Source organism: Vanessa tameamea, chromosome Z (assembly GCF_037043105.1).
Source record: "Vanessa tameamea isolate UH-Manoa-2023 chromosome Z, ilVanTame1 primary haplotype, whole genome shotgun sequence".
Taxonomy (NCBI): domain Eukaryota; kingdom Metazoa; phylum Arthropoda; class Insecta; order Lepidoptera; family Nymphalidae; genus Vanessa; species Vanessa tameamea.
The window spans coordinates 12393036-12410779 of NC_087341.1; the positions used below are offsets into that span (position 1 = coordinate 12393036).

The window sequence follows — 17744 nt, forward strand, 5'->3', positions numbered from 1 at the left end:
TAATAACGGATAAAATTTGGGTTTATTTTTTTTAAATAAATACGACGCGAAATGTCTACGTTTGAGTGTATTAGTAACTGTTACCGACATAATATAAAAAATATACGAGTACCTGTATCACATATATTTTATATTCGCTCCAAACAAAATTAAAAATATTTTGAAGAAATCAAAATAAATATGCAAAGAACCATCTGTTCTCTATCAGAAGATCTTAATTTGAATATTAAGTAAACAAAAAGTGGCGTTGCGATCCCCAAAACCCGGCGTAAGACATCATCCCTTAGCATCCTTTAAAGCTCAATTGCGTTTCCCATGCAGTGGTTGCAATGTCGCATCGCACGAAAAGATTAGTATCTTTTACCAACGATAACGAAGACCCGTTGGGAACCCTGGTGAAAAGGGCTCAAATTGCGACTAACAATAGCAGATGATCAGATATTGAACAGACTGGCGGAATCAGCCAGACCAGCTAAGGAATCCAGAATCACACAAAGACAAATAAAATGAAGAACACACTCCGAAACAATGAAGATTAATGAAATGAAATTAAGATCGTCTGGAATCTACGACTTCTAGCACGGATATATATGTATTATATTAGTACCATATTGCGAACAAAAGTATTTTCTAAAACTTAAATTGTAATATCGACTGTTAATAAATACGCGCAGACACACTAAAATAAAGTAAATGACAAATAAAAAAACGGAAGAATCCGCTTTTTTTATTAATATTATAGCGGAATATATTTTTTAAAGATTTTTACGTAGTCGCCCGAATTCCATAGTTAATCAGTGCGGGAGAAAAGTTGTGCTGAACGAACTTGTGTCACTTTTTCCGCAAATGCAGGACACACAGGGATTGTGAGATTTCCGCACGGCATATATAACGTCCAATCGAATAAGGTCAACGACGTATATCCACCTCTTAAGTCCTTCTGTTTCTGTTTTGCCAGGCTCACTTTTAAGCACAATTAATATTTTTTCATACAAAAACATTTAAAGCAATCCGCATTACCAATTAAGGAGTTCCTACTAACAGGGAATAAATTGTGATATTTGTTAAATGTAGTTAAATTTAGGAATATATATACCAAAGTTGTTTGCGATCGCTCTCAAAGGATTGCTTAGTTGAGATAATAGCTTTTTGCTTTCCAAAATGAATTAATCTCTTTAATATAACTCTAATGACGTAATCCGTTATAAATACCGATAAATGTGGTAAATCAAACAAACATGTAGTTCGAGCGTTGTTGGAAACGCAAATGAAGCAGATATACTCACTAATCCGTCGGACAAAGTTAGCAGAGTGCAACTCTTGTTTATTCAACCCGGATTTTCCCTCGAATCATGTAACTACGGATTACTAGACCCAGTGCAACACGAAAACATCACGTTCACACAGAATATTACCATTTTCTAATTTTCCCAAAACTGTCTCGTCAGCTCGTTGCGAGAATAACCAATAAATATAATACTATTTTAATAAAATGTTTCAATAGTCAGTTTAGTTTAGTAATACCAATAATTATTGCGAATCAGTTGCTTAAACAATTAAACACTCGATTGATATTCATTATTGATTGTGATTAATATTTGCTTTGTTCAGTGAGCTAATAATTTTGAATGAAATAAATTTCGAATTCAATTTGCAATACCATTATTATTGACGACAAATAAAATCTATGTAATTATAATAATTAAATTAAAACTTAAAAAAAGGAATACCTATTCATAGTTTTCGAATTAAATTAATTCATTCATTTAGGAAATAGTATTTATTTTGACTTAATGATATAATTTGGTGTTTGTGTAAATTAAAGTATTGAAACTTTAGAATATAAGAATGTGAGCTAATTATAATTACTCAAACAAATTCCTAGAAAAAGGCTGACTTTTACGCGTTACGATTAAATTCGAAAATCCGATTCGAGATCACAAATCAAATGAAACTTAGTATCTAGTTCTAGCGAGATTTATTGACAATGTTGATGTTAATATTTATTTAATCAGCTTAATTCGTGGATGATTCGTTTCTACTAGAATGTATAATAATTGATGAAATTACAGTGTTTTGGTTTTATGTATATATATATTATCTTTTTCACAAGCTACTCTTGATATTTCGCTGTTTTAAAATAAAAAAATATGTGAAAATTATTATTTCCATAGTAAATATAACGAATGAGAATATTTTTGGTTTTTCTCTATTTTTGTGTAGTCCATCAATGTACTGATATTAAAATTCCTATTTGATTCTGGTTTTTTTTTATACAGTCTGTTTTTGCATGACAACGTTTCATCCAATCTTCTCGTTAAGTCCGCTTTACGTTACGAACTTCGAGCAACCGAAGCTTCCAGGTTTTAATTAAAATATCGACTGCGAGGGATTTGCTTAAACCAACTCAAAGTTAAATAGAGTAGACACAGATTAGTTCAAACTACACCACTTTTAATTGATATATTACTCATCAAATATTTCACTAGTTGAGACTTTCTAATATTTACGGGTTGGCTGAAACTTTTTTTTTTTTATGGCGTTGGTTGGCGGACGAGCATATGGGCCACCTGATGGTAAGTGGTCACCACCGCCCATAGACAAAGGCGCTGTAAGAAATATTAACCATATTCCTTACATCACCTATGCGCCACCAACCTTGGGAACTAAGATGTTATGTCCCTTGTGCCTGTGATTATACTGGCTCACTCACCCTTCTAACCGGAACACAACAATACAGTGTACTGTTATTTGGCGGTAGAATATCTGATGAGTGGGTGGTACCTACCCAGACGGGCTTGCACAAAGCCCTACCACCAAGTAAACTGTTGTATTATTTTGTAAAATTTTTAATCTAAAAAAAAATTATAAATTTTTATGATGCATTTACATTAAAAATAGTATATTTTATTTTCGATAATCTAACATCAATATTTTTTAATTATAAATAATTTGTAAAGATCGTCTATAAAGCAACAAGTAAAAATAGCAACAAGCGCGCGTTGATATCTTTTGGAGCCGGACTTCTCACCTTATAAGATTTCCTTTAAGAATACTTAAGTGAAACAACTTCTGTTGCAAAGCTCAACAACGAATGATATGGATTTTCTTCTTATTGTTCTTGACAAGCTTTATGTAGGAAAATAATATCATTTATACATATTTTGTTTTATAGATAAAGTAGCAATTTATTGCAAATACGATGGCATTATTAAGCATATGCTTTAAAATATTTTAATAGTAATAATCTTTTGACAAAAACTCATAATTAATAAAATATTAATAGTAAAAAAGTCCTTTCAATGCAAATTAAAAAAATATATTTCTGACATACATTGTCAAGTGTCTATATGTATTCTAAGTGTTAAGTTGTTTTAAAGTCATATACATTGTATAATTTATATAGTTATATTTAAATGCAATGTTACCATTTTACTGAGTACAGTGCCTTGGTCATTGAGTTTCATTTATGTTTCTTTCCATGACTTCAACTGACAGTGATAATGATGTGACCATTTCATATACTTAACATTACATTTCAAACATTATATATATATTTAAAATCATCTGTTTTTACTAAAGGGAGCCGTACGTTGAACGTTGTATTCAATACTATTGCCTTGTAGTTTTGCGTCTTAATTTGATTGTACGTCTGCTTCAGATAATCTTCTAAAATAAATAACCATAAATAACGCCGCTGTCGCGTCCGCATGTGTCTTTTCTTGTTCTCGGTTCGCGGGCTACTATTCCTTTCTTACGGACGCATTAAATTATATAACATTAATTAATAATGAGTATATGTTTTTTAAATTTCATTAGACGTTTGTGCGTACAAACTACCCAGTTTTATTATATTAGTAGAAACCGTAAGTTGAGTAGTATAAATATATAAATATTATTTATGTGATACGCTTGACTTATTTTACAAACTAATTATCCTAAATGATATATTTAGGTACGTGAATCTACGGAATACTAAAATATATACATATGTTGACACAGTTCCCTCGCAAACCTTTAATTCAAGAACTTATTATTTAATAAATATAATTAATCACTTGTAGAAGAATAATGTTTAGGCGGAATGAAAGTGTTTTATCTAATGCATTATGAGACCAGAAAAGTAGGCCAGGACTTTCCTAAAAAAATATCGTATACTATGAACACAAATCGACTAGTCATAAGCGACTAGAGCTATAGAAAGTAAACTATTTACCCTTAGTATTTATAATTTCCCTCAAGTAAGTACTAGACCCGTCTACTTACGCTATATGTGCACACATTGTGTAATATTATAGTCTACGTTCATTTTTGTATAATAAATAGTTACGTTACGATTTTAGGATAGGTAGCATTTCTCAATCTTCATCAAGTCTTAGCGTCGCCTATACTGCAATGTTTGAAAACGAAAGTTTTCAAACAATGCACCTTACCTGCCTTGATATAAGGTGACGAAACGTGAAAACTAACTACAGGACTAGTTCAAAAAAATTATGCTCTGCTATGTTCGGACTATCTTGTAAAGATAAAATCAGAAATGAGGTTATCCGGAAAAGAAAAGGTTGTACCGACATAGCATGCATTTTCTGACAAAGACTGTCTGTAAAGTAAAACATTGATTACATGTAAAATTAAACATTCGCGGAACGAATTGTGTATGAAACTGTGGTCGTAAATTAAAAATCTGTCGTAAGATATTTTGTTCTATCATTAGTGAATCGAAAAAACGATATGGGGTTCCTAAATATTTTTTAATTCTTTTTTCTTATATTTAGAAAATATCTAAAAATTAATTATAGCTTTACTTCAACTTATTTCTCTTGTCGTATAAAAATAAATAGCATAGGTATTGCATTTAAACCAGTACTTAGTGGTAGACATATGTTGACATCATTTGCTGATTACTTAATTGTACGGACGAATGATTTAAAATAAAATTTTAAAATAAAAATATTTGAAACCTTATTCAAATAGATTTTAACAAACACACGTAATGTTTATTTTAATACGAGCACATTTAAACCTAAACGTATATTTTTGGGATGTTTGCAGTGATTAGGTACGGTTTGAATATTTTATTAAATTAAGTCCCGTCACTGGTTTGGAGCATTGGACGTATATAGATCTAAACTGCATGCATTTAAATTATCTTAAATGATTCTAATTTGACACGGGCTAGAAATTTAGTCATAAATACATACATTAGTTCCTTCATGTTTCTATTATACATGGTCGGATAGAAATATATTTGTATTTCGTTCGACACATATTTACTAATTGCATATAAGCATAGCCGTCTTTTATAATATCTTGTGCTAAAAACAATGACACTGAACTGATTGATTCGATGAAGTTGATTGAAGGTATACAAAGTCAGTCTTAAACCAGAAATTCGTTTTAAAATTTAATCCTTCACCTTCACCTCAAATTTCTACACTGCACGTTTTATTGCAAAGTCAGCCAGGATTTAACCATCTGTATAAAGATTAAATTATTCGTACATAGTAGCAGCCTTCTTGCTATAAATAACGAGACAGACAAAGAGGCCACCTGATCGTAAGTAGGCTTTATTTATAGACATTGCTTTTGTAGGAAATATAAATTATTCTTTTCATATCACTGATTGATATTGCACTGGCTCACTCAGCCTAAGTATCCTATTCTTATGAATTTATATGTTTATTAATACTGTATAATACGAGTTAGTATTTGCAGTTAAATGTCAAAGATCTTCATTCTTCTTAAGGCAGTGGTTCAATCCGTGTTTTTTTTTTGTCACCGAGCTCGAGGCGATTTAATTATAAAATAACGACGATAAAACACGTGGATTATTTAGTAGAACTTAAATTATGACATAAATTAGTTTAAATAAGTACAGTTAAATATATATTTCATACCTCTTACAAAATTGTTATACCTACCGAAATGTCTTTAAAGCTATTGTTGAAAGTATTATAACATTTTTTTTAAATTCAATATAATTTATATTGTTAAAATCAAATATAAAGGAAACAATCATACAAGTAAAAATTCAAAGTAGAGTTGCTAATCTTTATTAAATCAATTACGTTTATTGATTGTCAGAAAACTGGCAAAAGAAAGTCAAGACAAGAAAAAGTTTTTTTTCCATTTCCAACAAATGTATTTATAATGCAATCATTCATGTTTCTGTTTGAAACGGTCTTGAGGCGAGCGTTTCATTACCAAGGTGTTTATCATCTATCAAAGTATTAATTTTATACTATCCTTTAACACACACACGTTCCTTCAGCATGTTTCTGAATTGCGGTTAAAACCATTTATATACCACGCTCTCTTGTTTATAAGTATTTTCATTTATTAACAGCGTGCGAATAAATTATTTTACAACCAGATGGAATAAGAAAATTAAATTGAATTTTATAGATTTTCGTATTTTCTTTAATGAACCGTCTAGAAGCTATTGAATCACAATTGTCTTTTATCCCTTGAATTGACTCCACCCCCCTCGACAGATCGAAGTTTAATTTGGTCCTTACAGCTGTTGTATAGAGTTTTTAATTATGTGCTATGTGTTTCAGAGCAACAATCGGACAGCGCAGGCGCAGGTAGCGGGAAAGCCGCAGCCCCATGCAAGGTGTGCGGGGACAAGGCATCGGGCTACCATTACGGGGTGACATCCTGCGAGGGGTGCAAGGTAAGTGCAGTTGCAGTTCTCGTTAGTTAAACGCCGGGTCGGGTACTGGACAGACGCGCGCTACGAACCTAACGCTACGCCGCTACGACTGAATTTCATAAAGTTTCGTTGAGAGCGCTTCATATTACCTGTGATTTTTCTCTAAATTTTAAAGGTAAGTATTTAATACAATACATTAAACATTCAGTAAATCATTTTATAAATTAATTACATGTATAATTTATAGACACAGTTTCTTTTTTTTTAAATTTCAAAAATTATTAAATCTCTAAAAAAATATTTAAAGATAATTTATATAATTTACGATTTATATTTATACAAATAAAAATTTTATTTGCATTAAAATCAAGTTAATATAATTTTTGTATTAAATTCAATCATAAACAAATATATAAGTAATAAACAAATTATTACTTATTTAAAATATAAAATTAAAATATTTCAAAATTAAACGACAAACATTTAGAATTAGAATGTTATTTTAGAATTTAGATTCAGAATGTTATTTTTGGAAAGCTTTATATAATGTTAATAGGATTATGAAGTGCGGATTATGAAGAGCGGGTTAAATGGACTTTGATTGGCAGACGTTTTCCATTTAAATTCTATAAAATAATCGCCCATTAAAAAAGTTTACTGCTTTCATTAAAATTGTAATAACAGAATAACTGAAACTGAATTGAAAGCTCATTCAAAGCTTTGCGAGGATCAAAAACTTCCCACAAATTATTTTTCGAAAAATATTGACCGCAAACGCTGCGTATTTATGACAATTGCTGAAAATGGCAAAGATTGCATCGATATTATTATATTGGTATTCAATGTATTGCAATGTTTTAAATAGCTTGTGGTTGTATGTTGGTACTCCATATTCATTTATATGCTTGCATTCATTGATTAATAATAGACGATATAAAAATATTTATAATGTATTCGAATATGTTATGATACTATCACACTTCAAGAAAAAAATATTAATTAATAATATTGCTCAACTGATTTTTTATTATTTAAGTCAATTAACAACACCATTCAATTGCAAACCGATACTATATTTTTCTCAAAAACAAAAATTCACGTAACATAGTTTTATTTTTGTTTGTCCATCAATAACTGTGCTGAAGTTGACACACATAAATGTAACGAATGTCCCAGAAAGCCGTACCTTGTCCAAGCGTTCAGCTTGAATTGCAAACTCTATTTGCTATTGCAGAAATAGGTTTCATTTAATTTTTAAAACACAACAAAGTTGCGATAGCATTTTTACTATAGTCGAAAAGCGTCGTCGAAATTTAGTCGAATAAATTAATTTTTCTAATAATTCGTGCATATATGAGCTATGAACTATCATCGAACGAATACCTATTGAATACATGAAAAGAGGCGGGCATAGATACAAATATTTTTACATGTTTATAATTTTAAACTACATAAATTCATGACAAAACCTTTTTTTTATATATTAAAAAAAATACTTTTTTGATCTGCAACAATCCATTCCGAATAAACAATTTTTAGGTAATGCTATTATATTATATTAGTTGCTATTATACTTTGAATAAAATTTAAAAATAAACTGAAAACCAGAAACTAAACACCAGAGCCGTGTTTTGACTATTCCTAGCTGGCTCTTATTGCTCTATTTGTTTGTATCTTTATATATTGTAATCGACACGAAAGTCCTAATAGAAAAGGATTAAAAAAATTACTTATATATTATTTAAAATGAAAAAAAGAAGTCAGTGTGGCCACGTCTTAAAAAAAGACGACAAGCTCGAAGTCCAGCGAAGATCTGCTGATGTTCAGTAAAAATATGAAATATAAAAACGCCAAAACGTATAAAAGTAAAATGTAAAAAAGGCACGGGCAACTGTGAGCCCGAGTATGTTGTAAATTAAATAAAAAAACATCTTAATGGAAAATCAAAATGAAAATATTTTTATAATTAAAAGATTAGCATCATATAGTAAAGCGAATTTAAAACGTGTAAAAGAGAAAAAAAATATTTTACTGTGCACACATACAACGTTCAGATGAAATTATTCCTTTAGTTGAAATTAATCCTTTAAATGAAATTTGCGATAAAAATGTTCATTCGGAGGATTTGTATTGGTTTTGAAAACATTACTAATTGTTGTCATGTAAGAAGTTGAACGGCATGCATATAAACATAATGCACTTGAAAGGCTAAAGTTACTACAGTGATTTTATTATTTTTATTGTAATAACTGTATCCATATTCACTCAAAAATCCGGATCAAATGAACTTTTAATATTTTTGCTAGAGAGAAAAACTTTATTAGCAACAACAATTATTTTATAAAGTTGGAAGCCGGTAGAATTTTTACACAAAAGCGAAACTCAAAAGTGACGCATTAGAAATGCGAACTCAATAAAAGTTAAAACATTGGATATTGAGGTCAATGAAAAAAAGCTATATTGTTATTATTTCTTTATTTCTTTATTTCATAGGAAGCCAACATAATGTACAATGATCTAAATTTTTTTAACAGTAAAAGTTTTACAATATAGAATATGTAGCTACAAAGTACATTACAATTATAGGCTAACTCAGCATGCACTTTAATAAAAACATAAAAAAAAAACTTTTCTCACACTCTCACTCCATGTTTACAAATATATAAATTAAAAAATAACAACACAACACTATGCTTATCTAATAAAGTTTAAACCAATCTAAGCTTCAAATTGAAAAATAAGTAGAGATAAAAAATTTTAAACAACGAAATAGTTAATTTAAAACACAAAATAAAAAATTATAAAATAATAAACAATGAAAACCATAAAATACTATAGAAAAAATATAACTCTTTTGTAAGAGGTATATGGACTATTCCGCAGATATTTTTATAATAAGTATATTACGTTAAAAGCTTAAAATTATTCTTTATTTTTGTTTTATAAGATTTTAGATTATCTTTATATATATCAATACCAACTTTTTTAGAAATTTTATTATAAGTTCTAAAAGCCCTATTTAAAGGTGCCGTTATTCCTAAATTTGTTCTCGCAAACCGACATTTGAAAGTTGGTGTATTTGTATGGCTCGCGTTAGGCCTCGGTACTACTATTTTAAATTCTTTTAATAATTGAGGACAATCAATGTTACCTGATATTATTTTATGTAAAAAACATAAGTCCAGCATATCTCTACGATTTTTAAGCGTTATCATATTGTAATGTTTTAATAAAGCATCATAATTATTAAGCATAATCATTTTTCTATCTTTGAACCTAACAAATTTTAGCAATTTCTATATGAACTTGATAAAAGGGACTCCATGCTACGGAGCAATATTCTAATTTACTTCTTATAAACGAATTAAATAATGTTATTATAGAATCTGGTTTTTTAAAGGCTTTTGTACTTCTTTTTATGAATCCTAATATTTTTAATGATTTACTGGCCAGTTCGTCTATATGTGGGATAAAGCTCATTTTAGAATCAACAGTTATACCTAAATCTTTTATTTGGTTAACTCTATTTAAATTAGATTCATTTATCTTGTAGTCATAAATAATATTGGATGTTTTTCTGCTGAACGTTAAGATGTAACATTTGCTTTGATTTAAATTCATATGGTTTTCCCTACACCACTTTGCAAATCTGTCTAAGTCTAACTGTAGCAATTCCGAATCCTGTAAACTATTTATATTCCTATAAATTTTCAGGTCATCTGCATAAAGTTGAATTTTACTGTGATGAAAACAATTTTCCACATCGTTTATAAAAAATACCAAATAATATGGGACCCAGACAAGAACCTTGGGGAACTCCAGAGGTTGCTGAAAACGTATATGATTCATATCCACCCATGACCACATTCATTTCCCTTTGTTGTAGGTAATTATGCAAAAGTGTAAGCAGGTTTCCATTAAATCCATATCTGTGAAGTTTGTTCATTAAAATATTGTGATCCACGACATGAAATGCTTTAGCCAAATCGGTATAGATACAGTCAACCTGATAATTATTGTCCATAGATTTAGAAATACTATTAACAAATGTGGCCAAATTAGACATTGTGGACCTGTTTTTAATAAAACCGTGTTGATGATGTGTTATTAGTGATTTTCATTTCTACCCGTGCCTTTTTCCACAAACTTGGAAATTTGCCTTCATCTATTGAATTTTGATAAATTATTGAAAGTGGATCTACCAAAGCTGATGCACACTGTTTAACAAAAATTGGAGGAACATTATCTGGACCTGTACCTTTATTGACATTTACTGATTTTAGTTTATTTAATATTTCGTTCTTATTAATAATTATTTTAGTTATTTGTGAATATCTACTTGAATTATATATTAAATTTGAGGTTTAGCAATGCGAAGAATCGTAATTACTATAAATACTTGAAAAATGTTTGGCAAACTGGTCACAAATACTTTTCCCATCACTATAATTACAATTATCCATTGTCATCAAGGCTGGGTAGTCACATTTTTGGTTTCAAAGATTCTTTTGATAAGAGTAAAAGAACTTTGGATTTATTTTAATGTTTATTTCTATGTTTTCAATATATCTCTTATAGTCCGTATCAATAATATCCCTACACCTGTCCCTAAGTAATTTAAATTCAATTTCATTTATATTATAAGGCTATATAAACGTTCCGTATAAGATGTAAGTTTTTGACTTAAAAATTCTAAGGATGTAATTATTACACTTCCTTTTTAAACACATACCACCTACATGGAACATCAAACGCATCGTGTCATTTAAATAAAAAACTTCGAACAGGTTCTGTTTTTGAACGTAATAAAATGTATTAAAGATTTTTTAACGATCAATTGCTGGGTCTACTAATTATACTTCCTTAATAACAAGTTATAACAAGTTTAACTCGCCCTTGTCCTGTGAGTCCTCGTGCTATCTAATGTAAAACCAAAACTAACATTTATTTTTGCCTGTCTGTCTCTTTGACCGGGGTAATATGTAAACCGTTTAGTATTTTTTTTTTTATTAAATCTACCATGTACTCTAACAACTTTTTTTATATATATCTAATTGTTTATAATCACTAAAAATAATAGGTATTCAGGATTTCTCGAATTTCATTCAGGATTTATAAAGAATTATAGCCTTACATGATAAAAAAAATGTTGTGTTGCGTATCGTATCCCGAGCAAATTCGAAATTTTGCACATTTAAAACTCTTGGTCAGATAACTGCTCGTTATACGTTCCTAATTATCTAACGTTAAAAAACTTTGTTTCAATTGACTCAGAAACTTTGAAATCGGCAAATGGATAAAGTTTACGTCGGTTTTCAAGCAAAGATACCGAATTCAATTAATAGTAGCTAAAGTAACTTTTAGCGGTATGTACAAGAGAGTTCATATCAATGTCATGCATACCATCTGATTATGCATTTCAGCTCTGAAGTGAATTATTTGAGATTCAAGGATTTTGATTGGCGGGTACAAACGTGCTCGCATAATACATAACATAACATAATCAGCCTGTAAATTTCCCACTGCTGGGCTAAGGCCTCCTCTCCCGTTGAGGAGAAGGTATGGAGCATATTCCACCACGCTGCTCCAATGCGGGTTGGTGGAATACACATGTGGCAGAATTTCGTTGAAATTAGACACATGCAGGTTTCCTCACGATGTTTTCCTTCACCGCCGAGCACGAGATGAATTATAAACACAAATTAAGCACATGAAAATTTAGTGGTGCCTGCCTGGGTTTGAACCCGAAATCATCGGTTAAGATGCACGCGTTCTAACCACTGGGCCATCTCGGCTCGCATAATTTACCAATTTACAATTGAGGGTTATTATTATTAACTACAGTGACAAGAAACCTTAGTTATGAGTACGAGAACAGTTCATGATATTCAATTAAGTTTTTTGTTGAACGATCATCTCATAAAATATTAAGTTCACACTATCATTCTAGATACTATTTACAAAAGTTATTGAATGTTAACTTTGGAAAATTGTATGGATACGAGTTGATGTAGCCTATCAAATTCCTATTTAATCTAATCTCATCGTACCCCTATCAACTCCCTATTTAACGAACTTTAGTATTTCGTCTAGTTTACTTTTCAGTTATGTATAAATCGAATTCAATGAAAAGAAAATCATTATTGCTATAAAGCGTTCAATAAAAGTATTAAATAGTCAATGCCGTTTTTTTTTTCTGAAAATATACGGCAAGAGAAACAGACTCGAACATCCATACTTTACTACGTTTCTATAAGCTTGAATGCTCATATTTATATATGTATCATATATGACATCATATGTTTGTATAGTCACTACTAAAACGTCAGTAAACAATAAATACTTGTTTGTATTATATACTTCATAACATAGATTAATATAATTGTTTGATCTTGAAGTATTACAATTCAATAAACTTTATTTGTCGAACGGTTCGATGACGTTTGTTCACAACGTACGACGACGCAACGACACGATGTCGTATCTGAAGTTATGACGGTAAATGAGCGACGTGTTTAATAGAAAAATCGTAAAATTCGGTGGATTTGGATTTATTATTTATTTATTTAAATTGCGTGGTATTGCAGTCTTCAAAATTTGTACGCAATTAGCGATATCAGTCGCGTGGCACATGTTAGAAATTCACGCAACGACTAAAAAGGTTTCGACTCATTCAGATGAACGATGCGCCAAAACATTTAATACGGATGGTATTATACAGTAATGCATCTATAACTATTATTTTTACAATATACTTAAAATTCAAAATGTATTTAATCATTATATATATATATATAAGATATATTTACGTTAAGATGTAGTATATATAAGTCGTTGACCATGTTACTGGTAAATATGACCCACGAAGGTATCACTCCCCCGTGTCCTTTGTTTGAGGAAATAACTATCACAGGTCTGTTCAGCACGACGTATCATCCCATACTGATTTATTAAACAACAGAAGGATTTAGTAGCGAAATTACGCACATCAATTTAAAAAATATATTAATAAATATAAATTGGAAAAATAAACCGAAATTGTTGTATTATTAATATTATGCTGATGTCAATAAAAAATTGTGACAGATAGCTTAAGAACAAAAAGCGAATAATTACGCAAATACTTTGCTTATTTATTTAAATTACTTATAATTCGTTTTAAAAATTATGTGATCGTTGTTTCATAATGATTTTTATGTTGTATATTAAAAACTACATTTTTTATAAATCTTTTCGATAACGATTGCGTACCAAGAAAAAAGGTTTTGCAACTCAAATAAGGTAACTTTATGTATATTCTCGCCTTAAGGGCTTATATCTTGACCGCGTAGAATAGTGGCAAAATTCTAGCAGCCATTCCCCGTTGAATTGCAATTCCGATCGTCTGAGCGAAAAATGAACCAGCCCCTACAGTCCGTAGTTGTGTTTCATATTTTATAGACAATTTTTCATGATTTATTTATATGCTGTAGGTTCAGGATTACACGTATATAACATTTTATATCTTTATTATATAAGCATTAAGAATTTATAACTTGTGCGTATTAATAACATTAAAAAATTGTGGGGTTTGTTTGAACCGGTACCATAGATACTAGCTGGGTGCTTAAAATATTTTTAAAGTACTACAAGGATTCCAGTTTGAATCATAATTAATCAGATCAATTATATAAAATCATTAACTTTAATCAAAATTAAAACTTCTTAATAACTAAACACATTTTTAATTTTCCTTTAAAAAATCGTATTCATAGTATAAAATATAAAAATGAGAATGAAACAAAGAGCTCTCGCATTAAAATTTGAAATTATTCCTTTATTAGCCACATATTACTTTGTAGAATTTGATCATTAATAACGAAACTATAGAATACAAGGTGTAGTGTTTTAATAACGGGTTCTATTTAGTTTAGTTTAATGTTTCAATAATCCAATATCGCAGTTTAAATTTTCATAAAAATCAGGCCTGAGTATACTTTGAGTTTGTTTAGATATTTATCATAATTTTGAATTTGGTCATCCACGCCCAGTTGAAAAATGCATCAGTTAAAATAACGTGAAATAACAGGCATTCGTTTACACATGTTATAACGTTTACACACTTGTCTAATATAGAAGAGAATTTTCAAGGACTATCTGAATAACATACCCTCGTGAGTTTAAAATGTATCTATACCTACTAGAACTATATTGCGATTGCAATTTTTTTAAATTTCAGTTTATTGTATGGTGAATTGTCTAAATTGTAAACATTGCCTTACAAATCTATCAATCATAATATAATTAAGAAACTATAACAAGAAAATATAACAAGAACTTATATTTCGTTATTTTGCATGATAAAATTTCAACGCAAAGCTACCAGGAATTAGATTAGGAAGTAGATTCCATCAAGAAGAACTGACAAGAAATTCAATAATTTTTCTTTTTCAATAAAAAATCATATTTCATTAAATTTACGTTTTCTTTATAAAAACTAATAATCATTAAACTCGCAGCTCTTTATCAACTGTATCATTAATATTTTTTTTTTATTTATTTACACTCATGCATAATAGATTTTTAAATATAGAATACAAAATATATAAAATATATTTAAAAATATAAAATACAGAGGCCAACCAGTGGCGGGAACAAGGTCCAAGCCACCAGTGGTCAGGGCCCCAGAGAGAGGAACTTCCTCACAATACGCGCCGTGCCGAGGAGTACTGCCTTCTGCATCAGGCCCTTGATCCAGCTGCCTAACGAGAGCCTCTTAAGGTGTTGGTCGAGGCTCTTGGCCATTAGGCCATTCGCTGAAACGACTATAGGCACAATAACTGCTGTATCCACATCCCACATGTCGACAACCTCGTGAGCTAAGTCAAGATATTTTATTTGCTTATCCTTCTCAGCCTTCACGAGATTCTCGTCATGAGGGATGGTGACGTCAATAATTATCGTGCGGCGCTCTGACCGATCTATCACCACTATATCAGGCTTGTTGGCGACAACAGTCCTGTCAGTGATTATAGATCGGTCCCAGTACAGTGTGATACAACCATTCTCGAGAACTGGGTCGGGCACATACCTGTAGTAGGGTACCTCTGATACCACAAGACCGTATCGAAGTGCAAGTTGTTGATGGATAATCTTGGCCACTTGATTATGTCTGTGCAAATACTCTCCGTTAGCAAGACGAGAACAACCGGAAATAATATGTCTAATGGATTCGCCCGGAGTGTGACACGCCCGACATATGTCCACCGTGCCATCCCTCACAATATACTTCCGGTAATTGTTCGTCATGATAACTTCGTCCATAATTGCACAGATAAACCCTTCGGTTTCACCAAATAGGTTGCCGAACCGTAGCCAAGCTACGGACGCTATAAAGTCCACATCGGGTCCATGAAGGGCCCGATAGAAGCGTCCGTGTAACTCCTTGCTCTTCCATACCTCCTTGCGGTTCTCAGTACTTAGTACTACAGGTTTGCGCCAGTTCTCTTTGCCTAAGGAGAGCGGAGTTAGCCCCTTGTCCATTGTAACTACATCTCGGTGCATATCCAAGTCAGTGTGGAGAAAATACTCCCTGAGTTTGTATACCTCACTGTTATGTAGGGTCTTGGCATTTAAAAAACCACGGCCACCACATCTCCGTGGAATATACAATCTCATCACCGAAGACCGAGGATGATGCATCCGATATGCAGTCAGCAGGACACGGACTCTCCTATCCAAGACGTCTAGTTCTTTTTGAGTCCACTTGAGTATGCCGAAAGAGTACATCAAGACCGGCATGACCCAACCATTGAAGGCGCGAACCTTATTACCACCCGATAAAAGACTCTTGAGTACTTTTTTCAGACGACCAAAGAAACGCTCCTGCAGTGATTGTTTCATGTCGGTCACATTGATGCCTAACGCTTCCGACACACCCAAGTATTTGTATGATTCGTTTGCGGACAGTGATCTAAAGTTTATGGAATCTGAAAGTTGTAATCCGTCAGATTCCATAATCTCTCCTCGCTCTACATGCATAACCGCGCACTTGTCAACTCCAAATTCCATTCTAATAGAATTACTAAAAGTTTCTGTTACCTTTAGTAACTCCATTAGTTGTGAACCTGAAGGTGCAAAGAGCTTTAAGTCATCCATGTAAAGTAAGTGAGATATAACTTTACCTCCTCTCCGCAAACAATAGCCTAACCTTGAACCCTCTAACAGAGTACTTAGAGGGTTCAAGGCTAAACAAAACCACAATGGACTCAAACTATCGCCCTGGAATATTCCCCGCTCAATCCTTATCGGTTCGTCATTACCATGAATCGTTCGGCATCCTGGATAGCGAAGGACTGTCCGCCATTGCCCCATACATGATCTCAAGAAACTGCATAGAGTTGTATCTAATTTATACAACTCCAGCACCCTCAAGAGCCATGTATGCGGCACGGAATCATAGGCCTTCTTGTATTCTATCCAGCATGTCGACAGACTCTTTCGAAAACGACGAACCTGTTGGCTAATGGTCATATCAATGAGGAGTAGCTCCTTAGTGCCTCGTGATCCACCCCTACATCCATTCTGAGAGACAGATAAAATATTATTATTCTGTATATGACTATTAATCTTATCTCTCAGAATGGAGGTAAGGAGCTTATAGACCGTTGGTAAACAAGTAATCGGTCTATAGTTTTTAGGATCCGTTGCACTACCTGACTTATGGAGCAGGTGGGTGACTCCGGTGGTAAGGAACTGTGGTAGCGACCCAGACTCTAGAGCTGACTGGAACTGAGATGCCAAGCAATTATGCGAGCTGCGTAGCCATTTTAGCCAAAAGCTATGCAGCCCGTCCGGTCCCGGAGACTTCCAGTTGGGAACGGACCGAACAGCAGCGGCTACATCTTCAGAAGCAATGGAAATTTCTCCCATCGCTTCCAAAGGCTCGCACGCTTGCCTGACCTCCCGCATCCAGTCACCTTCAATGTGGTCGACGGGCACCGACCAGATGTTGCGCCAAAATGTATTCGTGGTATCATCATCTGGGCGATATCCATCGCTCACACCCTGGTCAAGTCGCTCCCACGTTCTGTACACCCACCTTTGATCG

The 17744-nt window shown here is 32.0% G+C and overlaps 1 protein-coding gene across 2 annotated transcripts in view; it reads left to right on the forward strand.

Moving 5' to 3' along the window:
• The window catches only part of LOC113401422 (ecdysone-induced protein 78C), a 78782-nt gene that overhangs the window by 51900 nt on the left and 9138 nt on the right, over positions 1-17744 (forward strand). For both annotated transcript variants that reach the window (XM_064220386.1, XM_026641347.2), the window contains one exon: positions 6561-6676. In XM_064220386.1, coding sequence (XP_064076456.1) covers positions 6561-6676 — 116 coding nt within the window. The remainder of the gene's footprint in view (positions 1-6560; positions 6677-17744) is intronic.